This window comes from Trachinotus anak, unplaced genomic scaffold (genome assembly GCF_046630095.1).
Source record: "Trachinotus anak isolate AG129_WGS33_773 ecotype Australia unplaced genomic scaffold, CSIRO_AGI_Tana_v1 ptg000011l, whole genome shotgun sequence".
NCBI classification, from domain to species: Eukaryota; Metazoa; Chordata; class Actinopteri; order Carangiformes; family Carangidae; genus Trachinotus; species Trachinotus anak.
In genome coordinates this window covers 726,661-752,499 of record NW_027273862.1, presented here as the reverse complement: position 1 = coordinate 752,499, position 25,839 = coordinate 726,661, and the positions used below count along the sequence as shown (strand labels likewise).

The 25,839-nt window shown below is 40.2% G+C and overlaps 1 protein-coding gene and 1 long non-coding RNA gene across 2 annotated transcripts in view; one reads left to right on the top strand and one right to left on the bottom strand.

The window, feature by feature from the left end:
* LOC139627428 (uncharacterized) overlaps positions 1–3,410 on the bottom strand; it is a 38,716-nt gene extending 35,306 nt beyond the window's left edge. The window contains exon 1 of the long non-coding RNA XR_011692572.1: positions 1,360–3,410. This is a non-coding gene — a long non-coding RNA (uncharacterized lncRNA). The remainder of the gene's footprint in view (positions 1–1,359) is intronic.
* The window catches only part of minar1 (membrane integral NOTCH2 associated receptor 1), a 41,145-nt gene extending 15,626 nt beyond the window's left edge, over positions 1–25,519 (top strand). The window contains exons 4-5 of the mRNA XM_071488161.1: positions 8,182–8,439; positions 21,639–25,519. Of these exons, the coding sequence (XP_071344262.1) occupies positions 8,182–8,439; positions 21,639–21,836 (456 nt within the window). The 3' untranslated portion in view covers positions 21,837–25,519. The remainder of the gene's footprint in view (positions 1–8,181; positions 8,440–21,638) is intronic.
* The last annotated feature ends 320 nt before the right edge of the window (positions 25,520–25,839 follow it).

The window sequence follows — 25,839 nt, the reverse complement described above, 5'->3', positions numbered from 1 at the left end:
AAATAATCATTACCTGCACTTCTCTGACACTGCATGTGATATTAAAGAATTTTCTCTCCGTGAAGCAGAGCAGAGCAGCATCTCCGGTCTGAGCTGGCAGCCAAAAAAGCACGAAAATGAAATTCAATTGAATTTAAACAAGCCAACAGGACTCAGCGGAGACCAGAGACAGTGATATGCAAAATGAGAGGACGAACAATGAGTGCAATGTTTTTATAGTCAGGTGTCAACATCTGTTTTTAGATGATCTGTATGGATATCTGTGTTATCTATATGCCCTTTTCATGGATGGAAAAAATAAATTAATGCCCATAATAATTAACTGCACATCGTGCTATCAGCATGAAAGCTATGCAAGCACCTGTTGTGTTTAAGTATCCTTCTGCAGAAGTGTGATTATGCTAAAACCTCAGTTTCTCTATTATTACCCATTAGATTAGATTAGAACCAGATTTCCACCCTGTGCCATGTTTGCCTGTATTAAAAGGAATCTGGTGATATGATTGTAACAATGGGTTGCCATTACCACACCACTGAATAGTAAATAATATGACTGTTATTAGTATTATTTCCAGATGTTTAATATAATGTGTAATCGAAGAACAAATAGTCATGTATTCCGATACTGGGTGGGTATTTATTCAGTATTTTATATCGCTCATCAGTGTTAGTAGTTGTTCATTGAAATCAAGAAAGACTGATGCTATGCTGAATATAACAGCAAAATGTAAATCGCCTGTGATGCACAAACTTACTTCTCTCACAGTGTTTGGGAGAAAGAGTTCTCCAAGGGGAACAGGGAGGCTAATATCAATTGAGAAATGGGCAGGGGAGGGTGTGTATTTGTACTGTGTGCAAATGTGTGTATTTATGTAATATGTTTATCAGTATGTGGGTGTATAAATATTTATTAAGATTATGAGTATTTTTTATGTAAATACAAATTTTGGTAGTGCTGCAGGAGAAATATGTATGTGTTGAATCACCATGAAATGGTACATGCCAGCCTGTTTATGGGCGCGGACACCTCATATAAAGCAGGCAGTCTGTTCATACAGATGGACTGGAAGGTGATCGGCTGAACACAGTGCTATGTGACAAAAAAAGAGAAAGCTTCTTTATGCTGAAACATCACCCTGGACTTGTGTCTCTCCTCATTTGCCTCAGCTGCATGGGCGTTGTAACGATGATACTGCAGCTAAGAGGATATTTTATTCATTACGCAATAAAATTAGGTTTGAGCATTTGGACTGACAGTGCAGTGAGAGGACAGGATCTGTTGAGTACAAAACCTATTACTGTTAGGTTTGAAGGATTTCTGGACACTAGGGTTGTCACAAGAACCGATACTTCCGGTACCAATTCGATACCAACACGCAAACAATACATCGAGACCTGCTTTTTCTGGAACCGTCAGAACCGAAGATTCAACTTTCCCGCGGCGAGCCGTGTCGATTCTCGGCGGAAGTGACGGAGGCAGTGTCCGCGTGTGAGCAGCACAGAGCAGTCAGCGGCGCTGAAGAAGAAAACCTGAGCGAACAGCTTTTATATACAGTCTGTGGATAACAATGACAATGGCTTCAGCAGGTGGGAGTGCAACATGGATGTATTATAATACATCCATGGAGCGGAAGCACAACACGTCGGCTCGGTGACAAAACACGTACGAAGAGTCGCGAGTGGAAATATTTTGCATCGGAGGCGGATGAATACGGAGCAATTCTAGACCCAAACAAGCCGACATGCAAACAGTGGCTGGTGTTAGAGGTTTTAGTGATGTGAGATCAGGCTCCACACCACTGTAGTTTAGTTATTTATTTGCATATTTATAAGAAGAATATTGTTTGTTTGTATTGTTGAAGGCTCCATGCCACTGCTGTTCTTTTTTGAATGTAAATAGTTGAATATTGTTGTTATTTATTACCATAAAGCACAGTATTGCTTGTTTTTATAGTGGTATTAAATACTTGACAGTTTAAAGCAGTTTTCAATAAATTAGTACATGGGTTCTGTTTTTTTTTTTTTTTTTTTTTTTTTTTAAATCGTGGTATCGAATTAGTATTGAGAATCGTGGAAAATCAAAGGTATTGGTATCGACTACTGAAATTGTGGTATCGTGACAACCCTACTGGACACAGATCAGCAGTTCAAGGATTTATTCAGAAAACACCAAAAACTTATTGGATGCTGAGGCCATGAATCAAAACTGAAGAACAAAACTAAACAATGTAAAACAGGTGAACCAATCCAGTGCAAAGCAGAAAAGAATCCAAAGTCCAAAAAACACAGGCAGCATAAAAATGTTAACTAACAGACCTCCAAGGAAACACGAGGAGATCAAAGTCCTGAGGAGACACAGCAGGAGCAAAACCGACGGACTGTCAGTAGCTGGATAGTTTTACACAAAATCAGAGCAACTTTTTAGAAAAGTTGACAAAACGCAGTTGCTTATGGTCTGTGTTTCTGTTGAATGATGTCGTGAAGAATGATTATTCTCTCGCGATATCGTTCCAGTTAAACGTGACTACAGATTTCCAGCAGTTGTCTGTCGGCTGGAACTGGCTGCCTGGGACATGGTTTCCATTCTAATTTTGCTAAATATATTGCTTTGTTGAAAAGTCTGAGTTTAAAGAGTTTAAACTATTTTGTGACATTTTAAAACTCTTGTGTTTCCATCACTCATTTTTAAATTCACAATTTTAAATTGCACATTAATCAGGTTAATGGAAACACACCTGAAGACAACTGGGAGCACAGATACGAAATACACACAAGGGGAGCAGGCAACAAGACACAGGTGTAGCACATTAGGGCGGGGCAGACAATCACTATGGCAGAAAAACAGGAAGTAAAACAAACACATGTTCTTTGTTTTATAACACTGATGTGATATTGCAGTGGTGAGCAGTGGCACATGTGATTAATTATTTACGAAGCAGCAGCAAATCAGGAGCAGGTGGCAGGAGGCTGTTGCTGTGTGACAGTGCCAACCTGTGGTTCTCAGCGCTGCGCAGACTGGGTCACAGCCCAGTGATTCAGAATCACTGGTTTAGATGACAGACTACGTTCCTCTGGCCTTTGGGGGAAACAAGACTCTTTCATGATCTAACATGATAATTCATCAGTGTGTGTGTGTGTGTGTGTGTGTGTGTGTGTGTGCGTGTGTGTGTGTTGGGGGGTTGGGGGTTGTAGAGCCTGTTGAGCTATGCTTCAAATGGAGACTGAAACATCTGTGAAGTGTTTCAGGTTCAGGAATCTTCTCCTCGCCATTTCCCCTGCAGAGTTTTCTTGAGGACAATGAAATGAAACCTGGGGTTGTTTTCTTTTTCCTCTATCAATGTTGAGGAATCATCTGGTCTGGCATCACTGAGGGCCTTCCCATGTGCTTCAAGACTGTCCTGCCAGACTAAGACAGATGGAGCTAACTCTTCTTTTTTAGAGGGCCAGTAGAGTCCAGTGTCATTTGCACTGAGCCTGCACCACTATCAACAGGATGATCAATTTGGGCAGTTCTAAAGTTAACATAGCACTCTGTTATATTGAGACTCAGCATTGACTTAAATGCTGATGGAATCACTTCCTTAAATGTAGCTAAAACACAATCAGATAGACATCTAGTGAAGACACTGTTGCCTAATGGTGTGTAATCCAGTACCAGCAATTCAAAAGTAATTACTGTACATAATAGACTGATAAAAAAGGATTGTGTGGAAAGACTGGTAAATGTTCAGCTTCGATAGCACAGGTCGGACCAGGGTTGAGGGTGTGGTTAAAACAGTGAAAGGTTTATTTACACTCAGAGAAGCAACTTGAGTCTAGTAGTGAGATAAATGTAGAGCTATGTCTATCACTGTCGACGTCCACATGAATATTAAAATCACTTACTATAATTACTTTATCTGTGCTAAGGATTAAACTTGATTAAAAACATGGCATTGTCATCAGCTGACAAGACCTAATTGCAATTCTTGACCTGCCTTACAAGTCCTAATGAGTCAATTAAGTCCTGTTTGAAGAGAGGTTCATTTTTAATGTCTGTTTACTGCAGGGGTTATAAACAAAACATCATTTTTTTCAGTGGTGCCTAAACTTGCCTAAAACTGTATATGGCACAGGTTAAGCTATATATTGCTTATAATCTTTTTAGTATCTACTAACACTAACAAGCGCACAGAAGATGTATTATTATTATATAATTATAATGTATTTATTCCATTTCTGACATCATTTATGGTGATTATTTAAAGGTCAGTTATATTTCTCAGTGTAGCCTGTTCTATTTCATGTTCATTTTCTTAGGCCGCTGTAATTTCTCAAAGACTGGCACCTACCAAAACCAAATCAGCCATTAATCACAGTCAATTGATGGAGGTTATTGCAACATGGATGTGCACATGGATGTGTGCTTTGTTTCGTGGTCTAGCATGGATGAGCCATGGAAGTGACATCTCTAGTGTTTTTCCAGCTAAAGCAGCTGTAGACCTCCTGCCATCAAAACTCAGGTGATGTACCATAATATTATAAACAAACCTCTTCACCGGTGTGTCTTTATTTCTTCACAGTGAGACAACAGTGCCATCATGAGTTCAACCTGAAAATACAACATTATCCACTATCACTTACCTCGGGTCACTCGCGACTCTAAAGACTTTTTAAAGAAAAACATTACAAAAACAAATAATGTTTGATATTTTGACCCCAGAACATTGTTCAAGACAAATAATTTGAGGGGTAGAATGAATTGGCAGTGGTGCACTATAGTTCCTGCTTTCTCAGATTAATATATATATGCAAGAGTGAGGCCTCAGTCAGAAGTGTGAGGGTGGGTATACAGCCACACCACCACGTAGTTGTTGAAATTGTCTGCAAAACCCAGAATTACATGCAATGACAATGACAGCAACATTTATAACATTTCTATAATATATTCACATCTTAACCAAACTGTGGTTGAGTTAAGATCCAAAATTTAACCAAAGATAACCAAACTATGATTTGGTTATGATTAGGGAACATTTGTGGCTGGCAAAGATGAAAGTCAGACATGTTACACACCATTCACCACCACATTGCTAAAGAAAGGACACATTACTCGGTACATTAGCCCTGAACATTGGAATTGCTTAATATAAACATAAATCAAATGAGCTGCAGCATTCAACTGTGTATTGGTGAAGCAAGTCAGTGGTTTATCCTGTGATAGGGGTGTTAACTCATGTTATTGGCTCATAAATTTAATGTCCCTTTTATTGTTTGACTCTCCTTTTTAGTGTCCTCTCTCAAACTTGGTCAGGGTGGCAGAAGAAGATGGTTAAAAAAAGGAAAGATCTAGATAACGACAGCTGGGACTCAGCTGCCACAGTCAGCTCCTCTGCCAATGGACTGTAGCATCAACAAGCCCACCAGCTGTAACTCCAAGATGAGCGGGCTATTTAGGGCACATTCAATACCACAGTCTGGCCTGTTCCCTTTGCTAGGAATCAGGAGATGCACACCTTATTTTCTAGCATTAGCATTTATTTGATTGGTTAATATTTAGGCAAATCCTATATTTAAATATAGTAATCCTGCCATGTTTGCTGTTTAATCCTGTGGCAGTTGTTTTTAATTCTGTTGGAGAACAAATGGAAGTGAATTAATTAAAACTATTTTGAACCTGCCCAATCAATATATCTGCAACCAGTATCTTACAATTAACAAATGACATTTGCCTTTGTAGACCAACAGGCTGTATTTTGATGTCTGTCATTAAGCAGCTGAAAGAACAGGTTCTTCTTGAGGCAACAATCATGCTTTATTTAATGGTAAAGGTTTAATCAAGGTGCTGAAACCATTGTCATCACAGCTAACTTGGGGTTATACATAATGCTCTAGTAGGTTCCAAGTTGCATGTAAAGATGGGGTCAGACTGGATTGACATGACAGAATTTACTTATGTGCTAAAAGCAAGATGGGACAGCAAGCAGCTTACTGTCTGTTTTGCCTCCAGATAAAGTGGTGTAGATATTCTGCATAAACGGTTTGTTTACAGTCGGTGTGATTGTCTGACAGCTTGCATTTGTTGTCCTGTTAAACCTACTGTATTTTTAGTAGTGTTACTGATTTCTCAGATCTCATCAATTGCTTTGGAGATTGCATCATAACCAGTAACACCCATATTGTGCAGTAATAATATCTATCTTGACTTTAAAGCTTACAGGTTTGTTTGGAAATGCACAAGGTTACCAGTTTGGTCCAGATGTAATTCATGTGGTCTTTGTCTAAACCAACCAGTTAAAGAAACTGAGCTAGGGCTCAAAATACCTGCTTAAAACAGTAAGGTGTAGAAACACTCAAAAAGACTCTTTAGAAAGCCAGACCAGTGTCGTTTTGTAGCCTAGATAAGGGCATGTGGGTGTCATGATACAGAGAGCTTCAGTAAAAAATCCAAGGTCACTGTTGCACTCCTTGTATGGTTTCCTATCATCTCTAGTGTTATATGGAATTTTGCATATTCATAGTGAGAGGATGTCACCATGCATCTGTTGTGGCAGGAAGGTTTGCAGAGGACTTTGACAACCACTAGTCAACTGAGAGGAGGTACCTGTTTTACCTTGTTTTTTCACCATATTCAAAACATAATGTTCATATGAAACATAAGGAGTTTGGTCATTTATGCCTGGCTGCACACAATAAACAAGCTATAGCCATGAGTTTGAAATGGTAATGCAGAAAGAGTTTGTGGTGCACTGCAAGCACTAAAATGAAATGTACATTTTCACATCAGGGAGTAAGCTGTCCCTTGTGACTACTAAGGTTGTGTATATCCCTGCAAAATAAGGACATAGGCTTTAAGTTTAAGTGTTTTCAGTCTGAATGCCTCCTGATGCCTGTGGACTATACAGACATGGTTGAACAGGCAGTGAGGGAGCTGAGGATGGTTTTTGTGATAAAGTGATGACTGTCCATGAGTCATGAATGTCCTGGATAGTTAAACTACTGTATCACACTGCAGTGTCTCCAAAGACCACTGCACAGCCATCCAATTAACACAAGCTGCTGACTGCAACCTGAGAGCTGCTTTAGCTTTCCTGCTTAATAAAGACAAACACACACACGTTGATGTCACCTTCATTGACTGTGGAGACAGATGTCCCTCACTGTGGTTGGTATTGATGGCAGCTGCTTGTAAGTACTTTGGGATTAATGCAATCAATACTCAGACTTCAGGAATGCTTTATTCTTCATTTTGTGTTTGCTGCTCAGACAGGGGAATTATAAATCATGAGAAAGAGTGGGTTATTGAGAAAAACTGCTGCCTGGAAATCAATTAATCCTTCAATCTGAAATTTGAAGCAGTATATCAGATTGTAAAAGGGCAGTAAATGGAATATATAATAATTGATTTTTTTTTAACAAGAAGAAACTGAATTGAGTTGTTTCCATAAACATATGCAACAGAACAAATGTATGTGTATCACATGGTTTTCATGCCCTATGTAGTGTGGTGTCCTTACATTATTTCAAAAATGACACTCACAGCATCAGCAGCCATGTCGGTCAGGGTTGTCACCGCTCCTCTCCATTTGACAATCCACTGATACACACAAAGTGACTTTCCACTCCTCGGTTTTCAGAAATCTCTGGCTATTTTTCTTGGGATATTTCTGTAATTTTATTTTTTCTTGTACAATAAATATTTGTTGAATAGAATCAGATACGTTGGTGTCACTTTCTGTAGCATTAAACTCTACTTACATCAAAATCATTGAATGTGGCAGTTTTGGACAACTTTTGCTTCTTGCTAAATTTTTTTACATCAGTAACAAAGTTCTTATAACTTAATGCTGTATATAACATATACACATCTGTCCACATCTGTGAGAGATATAATAGTTATCCACAGTGACAAGTCTACTGGCCTTTCATTGCACAGCCTTAATGTTGTCACAGAGGACATCATCCATTCAAACACTTTTCAAATTACCATGGAGTAACAGAAGACAGGAATCAGCCAGGTCTTTGCCAGCGCAGTCTGCAGTCTGTAACAGACCTCGCTCCTCGTCTTACAGATTTCCTGTTATGCAGTTGTGAAATTCAAAAAGTCTCTGAACGCACAGATCTTGTTGGCCAAGAATAAAGCAGCCTGGTGGAGGCTTCTCTTATGACCTGTCTGTTCTCTGATCCTCTCTTCATTCCCAGGCGGAGCGAGAGCGTCAATATGAGCTTCCCCAGGCCCACCATCCACCCAACCCCCACCCGCCCCTGATCGAACAGGTTTTCTCACCGCATCCCTTCACCCCCTCCATCAAGGCCCATGTGAAAGGCAGTCACCTCTACACCAACCTGAGGCTCACCAGCCTGTCAGATGCCAAGCGTGGCCAGCCGTCCTGGACCATAGAGGAGTATAAACGCAACTCAGGAGAGAAGGGAAAGCAGCTCGCGGCTCCGGACCTGCAGGTACTGGACTCACAGCAGAATCACAGGAGGGCTGTAAGGGAGTGAGCGTAGCACAACAGCTCTGTATCTTGTAGGTATTCTAAACACCACCCACCTCCGACTGTTATGGTCAGACTGTTTATTATTAGAGGCTTCTTTGAGTGTTCAAGAGAGCTCTCATGAGGCGTCATCACAAATGTGATTACATTCAGCATTTCAATATAGATGCCCTGATCAGGCTCCCTGAGCAGGACTGTAATCAAATTCACCTGAGAGGAGTCAGAAGCTCTTCTCAGACCTGACATTAACATGTGTCTCAGGTGATCCAATCACAAGTGGATGGCTCTAACCTGTGACCTCACCTCTACACTCTATATGCAAATAAACAGAAGGCTTGCTGCGTGGCTGAGAACTGCTTTGTTCCAGAAGTCCTGACGGCTGGTTTTAAGGCTCAGTGTCTGAATACAGGCTGTGTCCATTTCTCTGTGGACTGAGGCTTTGATACTTTCACAGTATTAATATAGAACCTAGACCTGCTTTATAATCAGAAAACACATGGACATCTACCCTTAGACTGGATGGACCTGTTCACATTTTTCAAGTCTGTCCTAAAACATTTGTCATATGCTCACAGAAATATGGAGAATGTTTTTGGTTGCTGTAATCATTCTTCATGTTGGCCCTTCAAAGATCCTATGTAACATGCTTCCAGTGGAGTCATGGAGTCAGAAGCCAGATTTCTAGAAAATGAAGTCAACAGCAACTGAGCATGTGCTTTTAGTGCTGAGGACTAAAATCAGAAAGCTTTAAAGTGTTTCAGACAACATTGTCAAGAATTAAAGAGCATGCCCAGCTGCCTCTGACTCATTGTTCTTCTAATTATTTTTAGAAGAAGGATTTTAGATGGACTTAAAACTTTATGTCTGTTATATAGCCTGATAATTTCTTTGATTTCTCTAATTCACTAGTTGTTTCCCAACAGAATCACCAGTTGTGTGAAAGAGAGGTAAAAATGGCTTGCAAATGGTTTTCTGATTGGCTGTGATCTGTGACAGACTGAGATAATAGTATAGTTTTTTCCACCAGCTGACATTGAAACTTGTTCATATTTTATTTACAGTTGTATCACATATACACATACCCCCCCCACACACACACCAGTGAAAACTTCTCCCTTTCAAAGGACTTCTCCCTTTACATGTGTGTTTGTGTGGTTTCTGTGTGACTGCAAGGACCCTGTTAAGCTCTGACACAGGCACAGAGGCATGTTATTGATGGTCACTGTATGGCCTTCAGAGTCCCAGGAGACGCAGAAATCAATTCCTCTCCCTGACAAGCCTCTGGCTGTACCTGAGATACATCTTAACCCTGTCACTGCTTCTTCAAATGCTTTTACAGGTTCCCTTAACAGCTTCTAAAGAGCTTCACTTACTGTATCTACTGACTTGACTGTCTGTATCAAATTTTGGAGTCCTAAACAAAATCAAATCTAATGAAATCAAATTAATTCAAAATGTCAGCACTTAAAGGTCCCTTATTTTACATGTTTCCAGTGTTTTATTTGAAGTGTTGATATCCATAAGAAGATATATTTGTGGTTTAGTGTAGTTTTACATCTCCTCTCTCAGGTTTCTCTCTGGAGCTCAATGAGCCAATCAGAAGAAAAGCTCTGAGCCTCTCCTCTAATTGGCTGACTCTTTTCTGAGTGATGGAGTAAAAATATAACAGAGAAACCAAATCCTGCACGGTTGGATGGTGGGTCCAGGTGGGCGGGGCTTGGGTTATGGCTGAGGGTGGTGACTGTTTCATTGTGACATCACAAAGTTCCAGAATTCCTGACGGCTGGTTTTAAAGGCTCAGTTTCTGAATACAGGCTGTGTGCATTTCTCTGTGGCTTTGATACTTTCACAGTATCAATATAGAACCTAGACCCGCTTTATGATAAAAAAAAAAAAAACACATGGACATCTCCCTTTATACAATAAGGGACCTTTGAAAATAGAATAATTGCAGTGTAGCATTTCTGTGTCTGGCTCAATAACCAGGCAGCTTTTACAAGAGCACCAGTGCAAGTGCTTTTTCTGGATGATCCTCATGTCAGTTCATACAAAGACACACACCCTTCTTACAGAGCTATTAGTCCACAATGCTTTGATAAGAGAGTGTTCAGCACCAGCGCAGTAACCCCCAAACAGCAAAACATGTAAATCGGTCACATCAATACACCATAGGCCCCTAACAGCCAGTGTAAACAACACTCCTAGTCTTTGCTATTTTCCTGACCTTGGCTTTCACTTTGCCTGTGTGTGTGCTGATGTGGTGTGCAGTGCAGAGTGCCTCATGCACAGATGGGAAGAGAAGAAGATGATTCAAATGAGGAAGTGCAAAGCAAGTTGTTAGTATTTTGGCTGAAATTAGGTTTTATGCTTTGCAGAACAGATCTGTTTTTGACTCAAAGTCACTACACTGCCCATCTGTTGCTTTTGTCAATAAGAGCAGTCTACTTTGGTTAAACACTCCTCTGCCAGTAGACTGGCATAAAAAAAATGTTTAATGTGGTTAAATGCACAGTGTGTAACTTCTGCTGCTAGGGGTCTCTCAGTCAAAACAATAACACATGGTGACATTGTGAAGAGGCGTGGGATCATGGGAGCTGTTGTCTTCACCACCATTGCTGTCAGCCTCTCCTCGTTTGGATTTCTTCAGTGTCTCTTCAGTGTCTTCAGGTTTTTACCAGCAGGCAGAATGTCCCCCTCTCTATAACATAATGTTTCACATTAAAAATCAGTGATTCGCCAACACTGTTTGGTGGAGGTGGGACTGCTACAATTTGCTCAGCTTGTTTCTCTGATAACCTAAGATCAAGACATTGTTGACTAAAATCCTTCATCCTGTTAAAATACATAGTTGATCTAAAGACATGTATCTTAAAACTTTGGCTTAAAACTGGATACAAGTCAGTTTTGAGCTTCTGGCAGAAAACCACAACACTGACACATGCACATAGAGGATATGACGTCATTCACATGTGACCAAATGAAACAGACCGTTACCATGACTTAAATCACTAATTTCACTAGGTTTTAAAATTGCTGGGAACATTTGGGCTGATGTAAGACTACAACTCAAAAAATAACACAGGTGCTTTTTAGACATTTAAATGTGAAAAAGTTTCATATTAACACTGTACTTCCTGATGCTTTGTCTGACTGTGTCTAACTCTAGTGAACATAATCCACTGAAAGCATGGAGGGTTTGTTTGAACCACTCAAAATGATTAATAAACCTGCTGGATGGAGGAAGACAGACATACAAATATCTTCATGGATAATTTCTGTGCAGTGTTGTCAGAGTGATATGATTTTAGTAAAGCTGCACCCCGAATGGTGGACGTGCTTAAAGTTTTTGGTGATTGTGGCTTGACAAGAGCTTCAGCTGTTGTTGTCTTTATAATACAAGAGGTTATAATATGTCCTCTGAAGGTGAGAAGACAGGCCAGGGCTAGCTGGTTAGCACACTAACTTTAGTAGAAGAAAAGATGTGATAGAGACAAGAGTGTGCTGATTTCCACCTCTGGATGCAGCTGTTGGTGAGTAAAGGGATGAAGTCTGATACTGAACTCAGAACATTTCTTGAGTAAACAGCTGATAAGTAAACAGCTTTTAATGCTAACAATGACTATGTGGTGATAGCAAAACTTACAAATAGCACCTTTAAACCATGGCATGATGATAATAACTATTACTATTGGTAATAATAACACTGTAATCATCAAGTTATTAGCTGTGATATACGAGACACTGACATCACTACAACAGAGTCCATCAGGTGATGATCAGGTTGAAAACTAACCTCCAGGTTAGACTAACGTATTTGGAAGAGAACATGAAGGTGAACACTGAAACAATAACTTTGACTTCCTGTCCTGAATCTAGTTGTGTGCACGCAGTTTTCATGTTCACTGAGGGACTATTAATGACATTTCAGATGTGTTCATTTTCATTTTGTCCTCCAAATACATTGGTTTAGATAACTTGGATGAAGTCATTTGACTGCTTCTGTTTCTCGCCCATCTGACTTGGTTTTAGTGATGTCATCACATTCAAGCATCTCTGCAGTCACTTTGGTCAGTGCAATGTCAACAACAAATACGTTGCAGTTCATACAGCCATAAAGCCACAAACAACCCTCTGCAGGGGCAGTTGAGAGGCACTGAAATGATGGACTTACTAATTGATGCAGACAGGAAAAGAAGCTGAAAGCAGGCTCATGAAAAAAACAAACAACCTGACATGAGCCTGAATTAAATGATTCTTTTCTAAAATATCTCCAGAAATGTATCGCACACACAGTGACTGGTGAAGGCACTGTGCCTGACATTACTAGACGATCTGTGGGAGGATTTTTCCTAGGAAGAAAACCACTGCCATATGCCAAGTGGCAACACTTACATAGACACACATAATACAGTAATAGATGCCAACTTGTAATCAGGAGAAAGTTAGAAATTAGGCACAGAGAGGAGAAAGAGAAATTGAGAGAGGAAAAGAGGGAGAGGCAGGGTAGCTGGCTGAGAAGTCAAATTGCAGGATACTAAAAATGGCACAAAAACTAGGGGTGCTCTAAAGTCACTATGTATCACCACAACAGCAAGTTCAAACTGTGAAGCAATTCACAACTCACTGTGACCATAATTATAAGCCACCAGGTTCTCCGTCCCAGAGGATAATTATGTGGAAGGATTGCTGTGTATTGTTGTAATGACTTCCTGTTAAATCTGTTATGTTGTTGTAGATTACACAGGATTAACATTAGATTGATGTTAAACATTTGAGTTATGCTTTTTAATACTGGTGAATACTGACATCTATAACTTCATGATGATCACCAACAGTTAACCTGATTCATGGCTGTTTTTATGTTTATGTGCTGGCAATAAACGGGACATTAAAAAACAGATGTGATCATAGAGGACAGAGTCAAAGATACTGTCTGTGGACTTTGACAGCATCGTACTGTAGATATGATTACTTCACACTATCACAAAGATGAGAATGCATCTGTGCCAGTGAGACACACACACACACACACACACACACACACACACACACATTCAGCTCGTCAAGATTTCAGATTTTCAGCTTGGAGGGACAGTAATTGACCTTTGCCTTAGAGCTTGAGACAGCTGCCTCTGGACCAATCACCATTATATACCAGGAAATACAAACCAGCCGTTAAAGCCAGTAAAATACATGCACAAAGTAAAGCTTGTTTATTTTTACACCCTCTTTCGGTGATTGTGTGTGAGTGTGTTACTGTTTTTGACTTGTGTTGCATGTCATACAGCTTGATGGCAGCAGTTGTGTGTAATTACTAAAAGTCGACTTGCCTGTGCATTTCATGTCAATGACTTTGTCTTAAAGGGCCCATACTGTACAAAGTTAGATGTCTGTGTCTTCTTTCATTATAAAGCAGGTCTACATTCTAAATGAATCCATCCGGACTTCTGTAACTTTGTGATGTCACAACAAAGCAGTCACCACTCTCGTTATGCCCCCTGCATGGCTCAAATATATCTTCTTCTGGATATCAACACTTCAAATAAAACACCAGAAAAGTGTCAAATATGGGACCTTTAAAAGCAGAGGCACTTTTCTGTGTGTGTTATAAGAAACATACCCATAAACACACACACACACGCACACGCACGCACGCGCGCACACACACACACATACTTGTACTTCTATCTTTGTGAGGACACTCATTGACATAATGCATTCCCTAGCCCCTTACCTTCTGTTCAGGATAACCAAGCTGTTGCTGCAGACATCTTTTTGATGTATGATTATATTATTATGAAAACACAACTCTGCACAGTGTTGTATAATCTGATCATGTCAGAGAAATCTGTCTATTTGATTGTTCAGCACAATCACAGAAAAGGAGGCCAATGTTTTGTAGACATTATTGCAGGAAGATCTGGGGTGGGGGGATCCAGAGCATACACCCAGCTTTCCTCTGAAATTAGCTCATGATGCACACTCTTCTGTGTGGGGTTTTTCTTCAAAAACACAGACCAGCTGTTGTCATTAACATTTGTTTATTGATTGTTCATTTTGTCACAGGACTTCATGATTACAACAAAGAGGTTTGATGGATATGTCAGTCAGAAGTGTGGGCGTTTGAAAATGTCATTGTGACACATACCATGAGATGCCCAGATGTAACTGGTTTATGTGGACAAAGAGTGTCTGACCCATCATAATGAAACAACCCATTGTTCCACTAATGACCCATTGGTGGGACTCTCACAAGCAGGTGGACGCTCAGCCCCTGCAGAGCAGGCAGGCACACTTCTGAAACTGGAACACAGCACCACACATTAAGCATTTCTATTGATTATTATTAAGTAAGTCCCAGTCAAGTTTTTTCAGCCCTGGTCCTAATCTTAAACAAGGTAACAAATTATCTTTGACAAGCACTCTGAAGCAGCGTGCAGCAACCACACAGCCAACAACAGGCAAGTATAATTTGGGCCTGTCATCAAATTACTCACAGAATTAACAGTAATTAGTGACAGCTGATGTGCCATCAGTGACATTTGTCATTTTATCAAGAGCAAAAATGTTTTCTACACTGCTTTGCTAGTGATCGTTAGCGTCTGAGCTCAGCCTGTGTAATTTTACAACTTCAGTGTCTGAACTCACTCACCTCAGCACCCACATCATATTTCACTTTCACTCCTGCTAATTCTCACTTTAAATTTTCAGTTTTTCAACCTGATGACAGACAAAACCAGCATGAACAAGTTCATGACAACAGCTGTACAATCAGATATATTTACATTTAAAATGGTAATGACATTATCACAGAGGTCTGAAAGACAGCTGCTGAAGGACATAGTAAATACTGTGTTGTTTATTTATTTTCCAAACATGCAGAGGAGGAGCTGAACAACAGCAGCCTGAACAGCTCCAGGAAGAGAGAGAGAGAGAGAGAGAGAGAGAGAGAGCGGGAGATATTTTTGTTTAACACTTGACAGAAATGAGGAGAGAGGCTGCTGAACGGTGAGCTCTGACAGGAGGTGGGATCGCTGAATCCACAGACATAGGCAGAGCGTTGAGTTATTTCTATATGATTGCAGCATGAGTTATAGTGTTAGCCAGAGACTTCTGGGGGGGCTGAGGTTCACTGGTTCAGATCACACCTGAATCACACGCTGCATTATGAAACTTCACAGCCTAAATGACATTTTACATTTTGTTGCAGTTCCTCTGTCCGTTAAGATGCACTAGGTAGGGGCTACTGTAGGCAAAAAGTGATTACACCTTTAGACACCTTTTACATCAAACCCACAAAGGAAACCTGAAATGAAATATAAATCCAGGTCTTCAGAAGCTGTGTCCTGGCTTCTGTTTATCGAGTGTGTTTTAATGCAGCCAAATTTATGATGTAGTTGTTCTCCTGTACATATCTCTTTCTGTCCTCAGACCACTGAACAAGGAAGAAATAGTCTAGTGATTTAATTGTGGCTCATTTCAAAAATGTCATTCCTATGGACCTGAGAGCTCAACGAACTGCAAGTACTCACAACACAACAAAGTGTTTCCAGGGGACACGAAACTACTTAGCTAGATGCTTGACTGTCGCATAATCTCACCATGATGAAACTGTTCATAAAGTCAGTCCAACATTTGACCGTGTGCTCATTTACAGTGGATGAATGTATGTAAAGTTGCCACTGTAGGAAAAGTGGTTACACAACTGTGCCTCTGAGCAGCCCCACAGTTTGTCTCTTACTTACATATTTTCCAACATGTTGAGAATTGAAACTGAGCTGAGATCAAGGGTGAGTCAGCAGCACCAGAGCCTTTATCAATACTGGTAACAGATTCAGAGCTTGTGTGGACTTTAATGATGTGGTGGAGTTTTTGAGGAGAAAGGCCAGAAAGAAGCGTTGCATGAGCTTTCGCTCATACTATATTCACACATTATTGACTCTCCTGAACTAAGATCTGTATTCTTGTTTCCAAGGTGTTGTGTTTGTTTTTGGAAAACATTTCACTGTTGTATCATGAGGGCCCCGTTTTCCCTCTCCTGGGTGAGGTGCTGCAGCTCTGACTATGCCTCTTAGTAATTAATCATTTCTTTATTCTGGCTCAGCTGTTGTCCTGTTGTGTTCATTTGAAGTAGAGATTGGAGATCCTCTAAATCTACAACCCACAGCTTCTGTTATTAAACTGATTGGACCATTTAATTCATTTAATAATTAATAATTCATTCATTTTTAAATTTCTCTTTGGTGATGGTGCCTTATTACAGATTACAGAATTAAAATTTTTAAAGCATGGTCTTTGTTACACTGCACTTTATCATTATGGATTAGTACAGATTGAAGGGCAACTTTATCCATTTGTGGCACAGTGGTGCAGTGGGTAGCACTGTCCCCTCACAGGGTTCGAACCAGCCAAACTTTCTTCTCCCCGTGGATTTCCTCCAGGTCCTCCAAGTACTTCCTCCCACAGTGCAGGTTAATTGGTGACTGAATTTGCAGTAGGAGTCAATGTGAGCGAGTCTCTGCATGTCAGCCCGGGAATAGACTGGACGACTGTGTAGGGTGTACCCCGCTCTCGCCCACTGTCAGCTGAGATTGGCTCCACCTGCCCTGCAACCCTAAAAGGAATATTCTACATGTTATTCTGAAGCCGCTTTAGTTCAACCAGTTTATAATCTATCATGTTACTGTAGAACATGTTTCTGGTTTGTCCTTCTGCTTCCTCATTCTTTTATAGTATATACAAGAGTCAGTTAAAATATCAATATGCTGTGAGTTGGAAGCCTCACAATGAAGAATGTCTCTGCTGCACTGTGCTCAGCAAAGTCATTACAGAGCAGATTGGAAAAACAAAATCAATCTGTGTTGCAGAGCCAGGTTTTCTGTGGTTATAGACTCCTGCAGTAACTATGTTCTCATCACATCCAGATGAATGTTTCTCTGCCTGAAGAACAAAATGGTAACTACACTTTATTGACCTGGAGATGGTGTAACAAACTGACAATATACTGTACACCCCAGTCAGCCTTCAATTTAGTGTGAAAATGAGCGTGCTGTCCCTGCCTTAATCCCTTGTGGGGACCTTTGTTGTTGTTGCATGTTGTCCCTCATCTCTCGCCTCATTTCCTGTTCGCTCTTTCCTGTCCCTGTCTAATTAAGGCAAAAATGCTCTCCACCCTCCAACATGATGACAGAGAAGAGCTCCCTAGTGGCAGAGTGTGCAGACATGTTTTTAGCCTATATGATTTAGAGTGTGCAGAGAACATGGTTGTTGGTTAGAGTGCACATGTGACAGAGACGTGGAGATTAGGAAGAGTTTAGCATCCTCTGTTATCCTCAGTTGTACTGGGGGTCAATGATGGCAGGTCACACCGACTCCTTTCATCCCTCTGCTGGCTCCTCTCTCAGTCTCTCACCATCTGCTCTTTGTTTGCCTTTTGAAAACGGCCAGTTATTGACATTGTTTACTTTTCTTTCAAAGCATCTGTCAGTATTGGTCGGGTGAGGCTTGGTAAATCTTTCTGAACTAAAACATGTCACACAACACTTACACCAGTACACCATGTTTCATAGAGCAAACCTTTCATCCACACTGGAGAAGCAAACCATTTCAGTTCAGATGTACTGATGTCCTCCTATGCTCTACTTTCTTTTATTTCATTTTGACTGTTTGTTTTCAATTTCAGTTTAGTTTTAAAAGAAGGTTTTCTCATTTAGTTTATGTTTTATTTTTTCAAAAATACTTAGTTTTAGTTTATTTTTTATTTGTTTGAGAAATTAAAGTTAACTCATCATCGAACTTGACTGCCCAGCATTATAGTCATAGGTGCTGCAGCTCTGTGGCCCTTCATTGTAGTTAATTAACAATATAATACTTAACATGGGGTGGTGTTTAGCTCAGTGGGTAGAGCACCCGCTGCATGTGTTGAGGTTATAGTCCTCACTGGAGGTGGCCCTGGTTCGAATCCTGCGCCGAGCGGCCCTATTCTGCGTGTCCTTCCTCCTCTCCCTGCCTCCCCATTTCCTGTCTCTCTCAACTGCCCTATCAATAAAAAGCCAAAAAAAACCTAATATAATACTTAATATTATTCATACAGTGAATGTTTTGGACTCTTAAAGTGCACATGTTCTGCTCGTACACTGAGAGCCAATCAGCTGTAAGATACTTCTCCATCTGCACAGCCAAAAAAACTGCAGGATAGATTTCATATCCACCCAAAATACCAAGCTCATGTATGAAAGACAAAAACTTAAGACATTTTCTCTATAATTTGAGTTCATTTTAGTTAGTTTTGTAAACAGGCAATACAGTTTCAGTTAGTTTTCTTTTTTTCTTTTTTTATAAAACTTCATTTTTATTTTTATTTCATTTTTGTTATTTCATTAGTTTTAGTTAATGATGATAACCCTGGTCTGCACCTCACTATTTCAATCTGGTGAGACCAATAAAAGGAACAAAGGAGTCAAAGAAATTTGAAGTAAATTGGAATTTGTTGTGAACAGAAAGAATAGACTTTGGCATTTAGACCCCGGCAGGAAGTGGATCACCAGGAGTCCATAGGTTCAAGGTCTTTCCAAATGGATGAAACTTCCCCCGTAGCCTAGACGCTGGTGGGGGTGATGAGGAATGGAGTTTGAGGATGGGACATCTTCATGAGAAGGAAACCTCTGATCAGATGGTTTGATTGGTTTGATGGTCAGGCATCCACAGTTGAGGTGGTGAAGGGGTAAAGGTGGGTCATGAAATGTTTACTGTGCTGAAATGACAGCAGAACACTTTTAAAATTTGACAGCTTACAAGTGATTGGCTAAAGGCCAGCGTGTCAGGTTGTGATTGGATGTAGACAAGAATGAGCTGGTGGTAACTTAGAGGGCATGAACGAGGGGATAGTCTTCTTGACTCAACTTTCGCTGAGCTTCATTTATGTGCTTTTGGTTTGTATAATTAATGGAGACTGTAAACTTTAGAGTCTAGAATAATAGTCAAACTAGCAAAAAATAAAAATAAAAACAGGTAAAAGAAATTGACATCATGTATTTCCCCTGCACATCACTCTGTTGTATCAACTGATCAGTACAACAGTCAAACTGACCAGTCTGTTGCTCAGAAACAGTTTTCATTCACTAATTAATACCACTTTCTTATACTCTGTTGTTTTTTTCCAACACTGTTCAGCTACTGTCAGTGTTCGTTAATATTTCACACCGATGTTTCAAACTTAAAGTCTGCCAGGATCAAGCTGCTGGGAGGTTTTTAATGTGAAACAGGAAGGGTTGAGTTTTATTACTGGCAGCAGCAATAAAAAAATAGCAAAATGGAAATGTCTGGAAATAATTTGTGTTTTTATCTTGCGATAGACTGAGGACAAAACAAGTGTAGACAAGTACTGGGACACAAAAACAGCCTCAATAAAAGATACAAGATGAGATAAAGACTAACGACAAAGGGAACAAAACAAACCGAGGAGTAGAATATGAAGTCAGCCTGGTGGGTCTGTAGAGGACAAGAGACAAAACAGAAATCCAGCAAAAAAAATGGACATGCAGCACATCCTTATAGTGCATACACATACACACACACCAGTTAAATCAGTTGACTGATAAGTGGACTGAGTGATTACAATGTTCATTTATACTTGATGTAAGTGTATATTTGTGTATGAGGTGTCTCATTAGTCTCCCCATGACAGTGACAACACAGTGAGCTCCTGCTCCGCACATCGCAGAACAGGACCAGAGCACAGACGTGGCTAAGGGGGGGGGGCAGAGTCCATTAAAAAACCTTACAAGCAGTTGGTTTATCAAGGTTAAGGTGTGAAAGCTGATGGCTCCATGGACAACCCCCAGACCTTTAGGAGGGAGTTTGCTCAACCTGGTCAACAGCATTCATAAATCATGACTTTTCTGTTGTACATGGAGTAGGGTCTAGGTTTGCAGGCTTCCTCTTGAATGTAAAACAGGGAGAATAAAAGGAAATAGAGGTAATAACATAGATCAAGGGCACTGTGTGAGAATGTACAGTATGGTAAGGACTGAGAGGAAAGGCACAATTCGTGGATGACTCTCAACAAATGACAAATAAGCTGCACATCCCAGCCTGGGCACCTCTTTAATATCTACATTATATACAGATCTTAGGAAGCTTTTTAAACCAGCTGTCGTGTAGTGGCTCGAGAGCTACGCAGCACAAGAGGAAAACAGAAGATTTATCATAATGCTCTAATCACCAAATTCCTCCTCAGCTCAGTGTCAATGTTTTTGAATGCTTTTCCCACACAACAGGAACACAGAGCCTGGGGCAGCCCGGCAGCTCAGCTGGTTAAGTGTGTACCACAAACAAGGCTGATCCTCGCTGCAGGGTTCAAATGTTGTTTGTATTTATTGTGCTTCAACGCTGATACTTGAATAACAACCGACCCTGGTTTCCCCAGTCAAAAAGCAGTGAAGTTAAAGAGATAGTTCAGGTTATTTGATGTGGGCTTGTATGAGGAACTCATCTATAGTAAGTATATAACCTGCAGAAGGTCTGGCTCAATGTGCTCCCAGTTTGGAGAAGCTGGAGTGATGTACTGCTGTGGACAGTGCCAGCAGAGAAAACATATTGTAACCACTCAAAAAACACCCATCTAAAAAAGAAAAACAATGTCACTTGATGTTTATGGTATATTTGGAATATTTTCACTGCTTTATCTTGCCATCGAACAGCCCTTTAATGTGGCACCACATTTTCTCCACAGTTGAATTTTCATATTCCTATGCATTAGCGCACTTTCACTGAGGACTTTATCACGCCGCAGGTCAGCTGTTGGAGTCATTACCTTACTGCAGCGGCCCAAGTTCAAATCCGACTTGTGGCCTTTTTTCTGCACGTTATCCCAATTTTCCTGTCACGCTCTCACTATCACTCTAATAAAAGCAATACAGCTCAAAAAATAACTTTTAAAAAATAGATTTTTTTCTGCCATCCCCATCCACAGCAGTACTCTTCTGTGCTGGAGGTCCTGCCTGCAGGCAATACAGCACACTGACCACAGAGAAGTAACCAGGGGGCACAGGTGTCCTGTAGCTACTGTAGATTTCTTCACAGCCAACTGTCAGTGAATATGAAATGTGCAGCTTTTCTCAGACCTGTGCATCCTCTCACTCGTCGCCTCTGTTTCTTCAGACCCAGGAGTCCCTCAACCCCAACAACCTGGAGTACTGGATGGAGGACATCTACACACCAGGCTATGACTCACTGCTCAAGAGGAAAGAGGCAGAGTTCAGGAGGGCTAAGGTGTGTAAGATCGGAGCACTGATCGCAGCCGCTACCTGCACTGTGATCCTGGTCATTGTTGTTCCTATTTGCACCATGAAATCATGAGGATGGCGGGATGGAGAGGCCCTGCCTGATGGATGATAAACTGTCACTGACGTCATTTCTGTTGGTGGACTAGGTGAGTGTGCAGATTCACCGACAGTATGAACATGTTGGGACTTTGATGTTTTTCGTTTATAATGCAGCATTTACTTCTGGTGGTCTTTTTTGCCAATATAAATGGTTAGGACAGCTGCTGTACAATAGAAATGAACTCAGCAAGTGCATAATATATACTGTATATCTATTGGTTTAACAGTCGTAGTCTGTTGTATTGTCATAAACTGTGTGGGACAGTCGGAAGCTCATTGATTTGATTGTCTTAAACAACTGCAGCAGTTGATCCCTGAATTAAACTGGATTTGTTGATGTAGCCAACGTATGATATTTTTATTTTTCGTATGATTACTGTACAGTGTATTTTGATCAAAGTTATTTTTGAAGAATTATCTGGTTGAGTGTGAGAATTTATCTTTATCAATAACAAGCAAGCATTTTAAGTAACACAATTTGTGCAACACATTTTTCTAAATAGAAGTATATTGAAGTGCTTTAGTTGAAATATGGATATACTTCTACATAGAATCCAGACATGGTATGACTACACAGCCAAACTGAATGTATTGATAATGTTAGCCTACTCACTTGGAAAGGTATGAAGTCACTTGAATGTCGCTGCCCTCTCTTCATTTCTCTGAATTACAGCCAACAGCACATACATACCTGCTCCTCTCTCCTTGGTCTTTTCTTTGGAAGTGAATACTTGAAGTTCTGCATGATTGTAGACTAGAGAGCTCAGCTTGTATGGACACAACTCCCCACACTGCACACACTAAACACAAAACAGTCCCTCTCTGAGCAGGTTTGTCCATCCATTCATTGCTGCAGTCTGCTTAAATGCCTTAAAGCACAAACACTTCAGTAGCCCAGCTCGTCCACCCAGACCCCTGCCCATCTTGTTGCCTGCAACCCTCAGTTTAGCCTCAATAGAAAATAGTAGTCCTTAGTTTAACTCACATTACATTAGAGAATAAGGCTGATAGTCTTTGACGTTTTTCTTATTGTCAACAAATCCCAGCAATATGTTGTTAGTCTGTTTCTCAATACTTTCCATCTTCTCTGCCCTGTCTGTCACACATCCCCAACTCCATTGTTTCCTACGCAAGACATAGATCTTTAAACTCAGATCATACATGTATCACAATGATTTGGTTGACTAGTTAGCCAAGTGGTTAGAGTATATACATCATCATACAGTGAAACTGTGAGGCTCACTGATGTCACTGATGACAACGATGGCGCTTTATGGTCCAGGCCAATAAGATAAATACTGCTTTGGATACATGCATAATACTGGTTAACAGGCTCAGTTTATTGTTGGTTTGTGATTGCACATGGGATTTGTTGACAATCAGAGAGATACAGCATGTCACCAGCCTCTGTCCATGTGACTGGAAACCAATCATTTATCTTCTAGCCCAGTAAATGTTATTTTGGCCTCGTCACTGTTTATTTGGTTCATCTCTACAATGTACAGCAGTCACTTTGTTGTTTGTCCTGCTGTTGTATTGGGCTCCATTATGTTGAGAAATATTCTGCTTCCCTTATGTTAATGGGACAAAATATGTAAAGTACATTTCAGTATAATCTTTTGATCTTTATAACGATAAAAACAGAGACCAGACATGTGCACAGCCACACAGGCGTAAAGTAGTGAATCCATGTCCAACAAGAAAGGTCTGGCTCCAGACGCCTCAGTCGTCTTCAATATCTCTGATTGGTTTGTTGATGAAGGACGTCTGGTGTTGTGATTGGTTTGACAAAAACAATCAACCAATCAGAGTGTTGTAGGTGGGTTCCAATGGGGATGTCATCTCCCTACATAGATACTGTATCTACCAGTAACGACATTCTAACGACATGAATGAAAAATGGCCACAAAAATGAGACAGTTGTGTACAGGTTGTTGTTGAATGGCAATGAATTTACACTTTTCTGAAAGATAATTCCTGCTGGAAATATGTTTTGAGTATTTATTGTTTGTAACATTTTGTGTTTTATACATTTTTGTTATATTATTATGATCAGAAATCAGATCACATACTTCTTACTCCAGTCTTTGTCTCTTTGTTTCTCTTTTGTAATATGAAAATTGGGTTTTTATGCATTTTTCTGTCTTTCTACACAGTTGGTGAAGAACAATACAATATTGTGTAGTAATGTCACTGGTTTTAATTTATATATAATTTGTATTTAATAATTTTCAGTACAATGAATAATAACAACTAAAATCTCAGTTTCTCTTTACTGCATGTTGGTCTGTCAGTAGCCTGATGGGAGCAGTGGATCCCATTTACCAACTCACGAACCATCATTTTGTGATGTCACTGACGACAGAAGCCATTACTCCCATTAGGCCACCAACAGGCACGTTTTGAGCTGGCAGTGCTTTATATCAACTTCCTGTGATGAGGTTTAGGGTTAGGGTCTCAACTTCCTTGGTCCTTAGCAATAATCCACCAAGTCTGAAGTTGATTGAATGAGCGGACAGATTTCTGGATTTATTTGTAGGATTGTTTGGATTGGTTCTTGTTTTATCGTCTGTCTGCATTAATTACATGAATGCACAAGTGAATAATGCACTCCAATACAACACCAACTCCACAATGACCAGCGAGTGACAGCATACAACCAGACTGCTGATAAAACTCTTAACAACACAGCCTGTCGTTTTTATTTCCTCTCCTGAGTTAGACAGTTTCAACTATATCAACACTATATCAGTGCAGTATTGAGGCTCTGCAGTTGACGTCACAGCCTCTAATCGCTGCCGTACTGGCAACATGTTATATAGGTAGCTAGTTTTACCTGAGATAATAACCACGTGTCCCCACGGTCTGTTGTAACCTTAACTCTGCTATAGGTGCATGTGCAGATGTTGCAGAAAGAAATTTCTTAATAAAGGCATTACAGAATTATCCAGTTCTTGTGATAAGATTCATGTTAGGTATATAAACACTTGAGCAGAGTTTAGTCATCACATACATGTATGAGTACTTTTAAAGTTCTACACGGTTGCTGCAGATCTTAAGAGCTCTGTTGAGGCAAGCAGCAGCCAGGTGAAAAGTTGCCTTGGTTAATAACTGATTTACCGGTGCACTGCTTCTTCCTTTCAGTATGGCACCTGGTGCCTGATGGTGACGTCACTGCAAGACATCAATAATGCATTACACCCCAGGGTAGCCAAAGAAAGGGTTGTGGTGACTGATGGGAAAAATGTTGTGAAATGAAACAAATATGCTCCATGACAGATCCCTCTGACCAACTGCCTGGACCCACAATCTTGGTTTCCTTTTTATTCAGTTTTATTCAACTAGAATGTCATCATTCAGGATGTCGGGTTACTTTTCCTTTCTTAATCACTCTGTACTAAATCATTTCTTTTAGACTGTAAGTCTAAACCATATCCACCTTCCATGATGGAGAGAGATTCTGAGCCCAGCTGTAAGCAGACAGCCACTGTTTCTCTCTCTTACTGGAAACTGTCCACTGCATTGGATCTGCCTTCAGCACAGGAAAAGTGAGCAGCAGCCCACTGTCAGAGTCTGTAAATAGCTTCAGGTTCAAGGTGCATTGTGGGAGCAGGTGTTGACTGGAAGAATACTATAATAAAATCTTATTGTTCTGACTGTTAATGGTTCTGTCTTATGTTGTTGTGTTGCATCTGGAATTCCTGAGAAGATTTCATCACTGATGGAGGATATTTTGAAATATATTCAGACAGGATGGACAAATGGATTTTTATCAATTTTGGTTAGGTCCTTACTCAAAAAAAAGTTATTGCGTTTGCTACAACACTATTACACACAATCTTCATTGTTCTTTCATGTTCTTCTTGGCAATTTTTAATTCATCCACAAATTCTGCAAACTTTAATATTGTAATGCTGTTGAAACTTTGAAATGGTTTCTGGTGAGACATAAACTTTTTAAAAATCTTTTATAGTTAA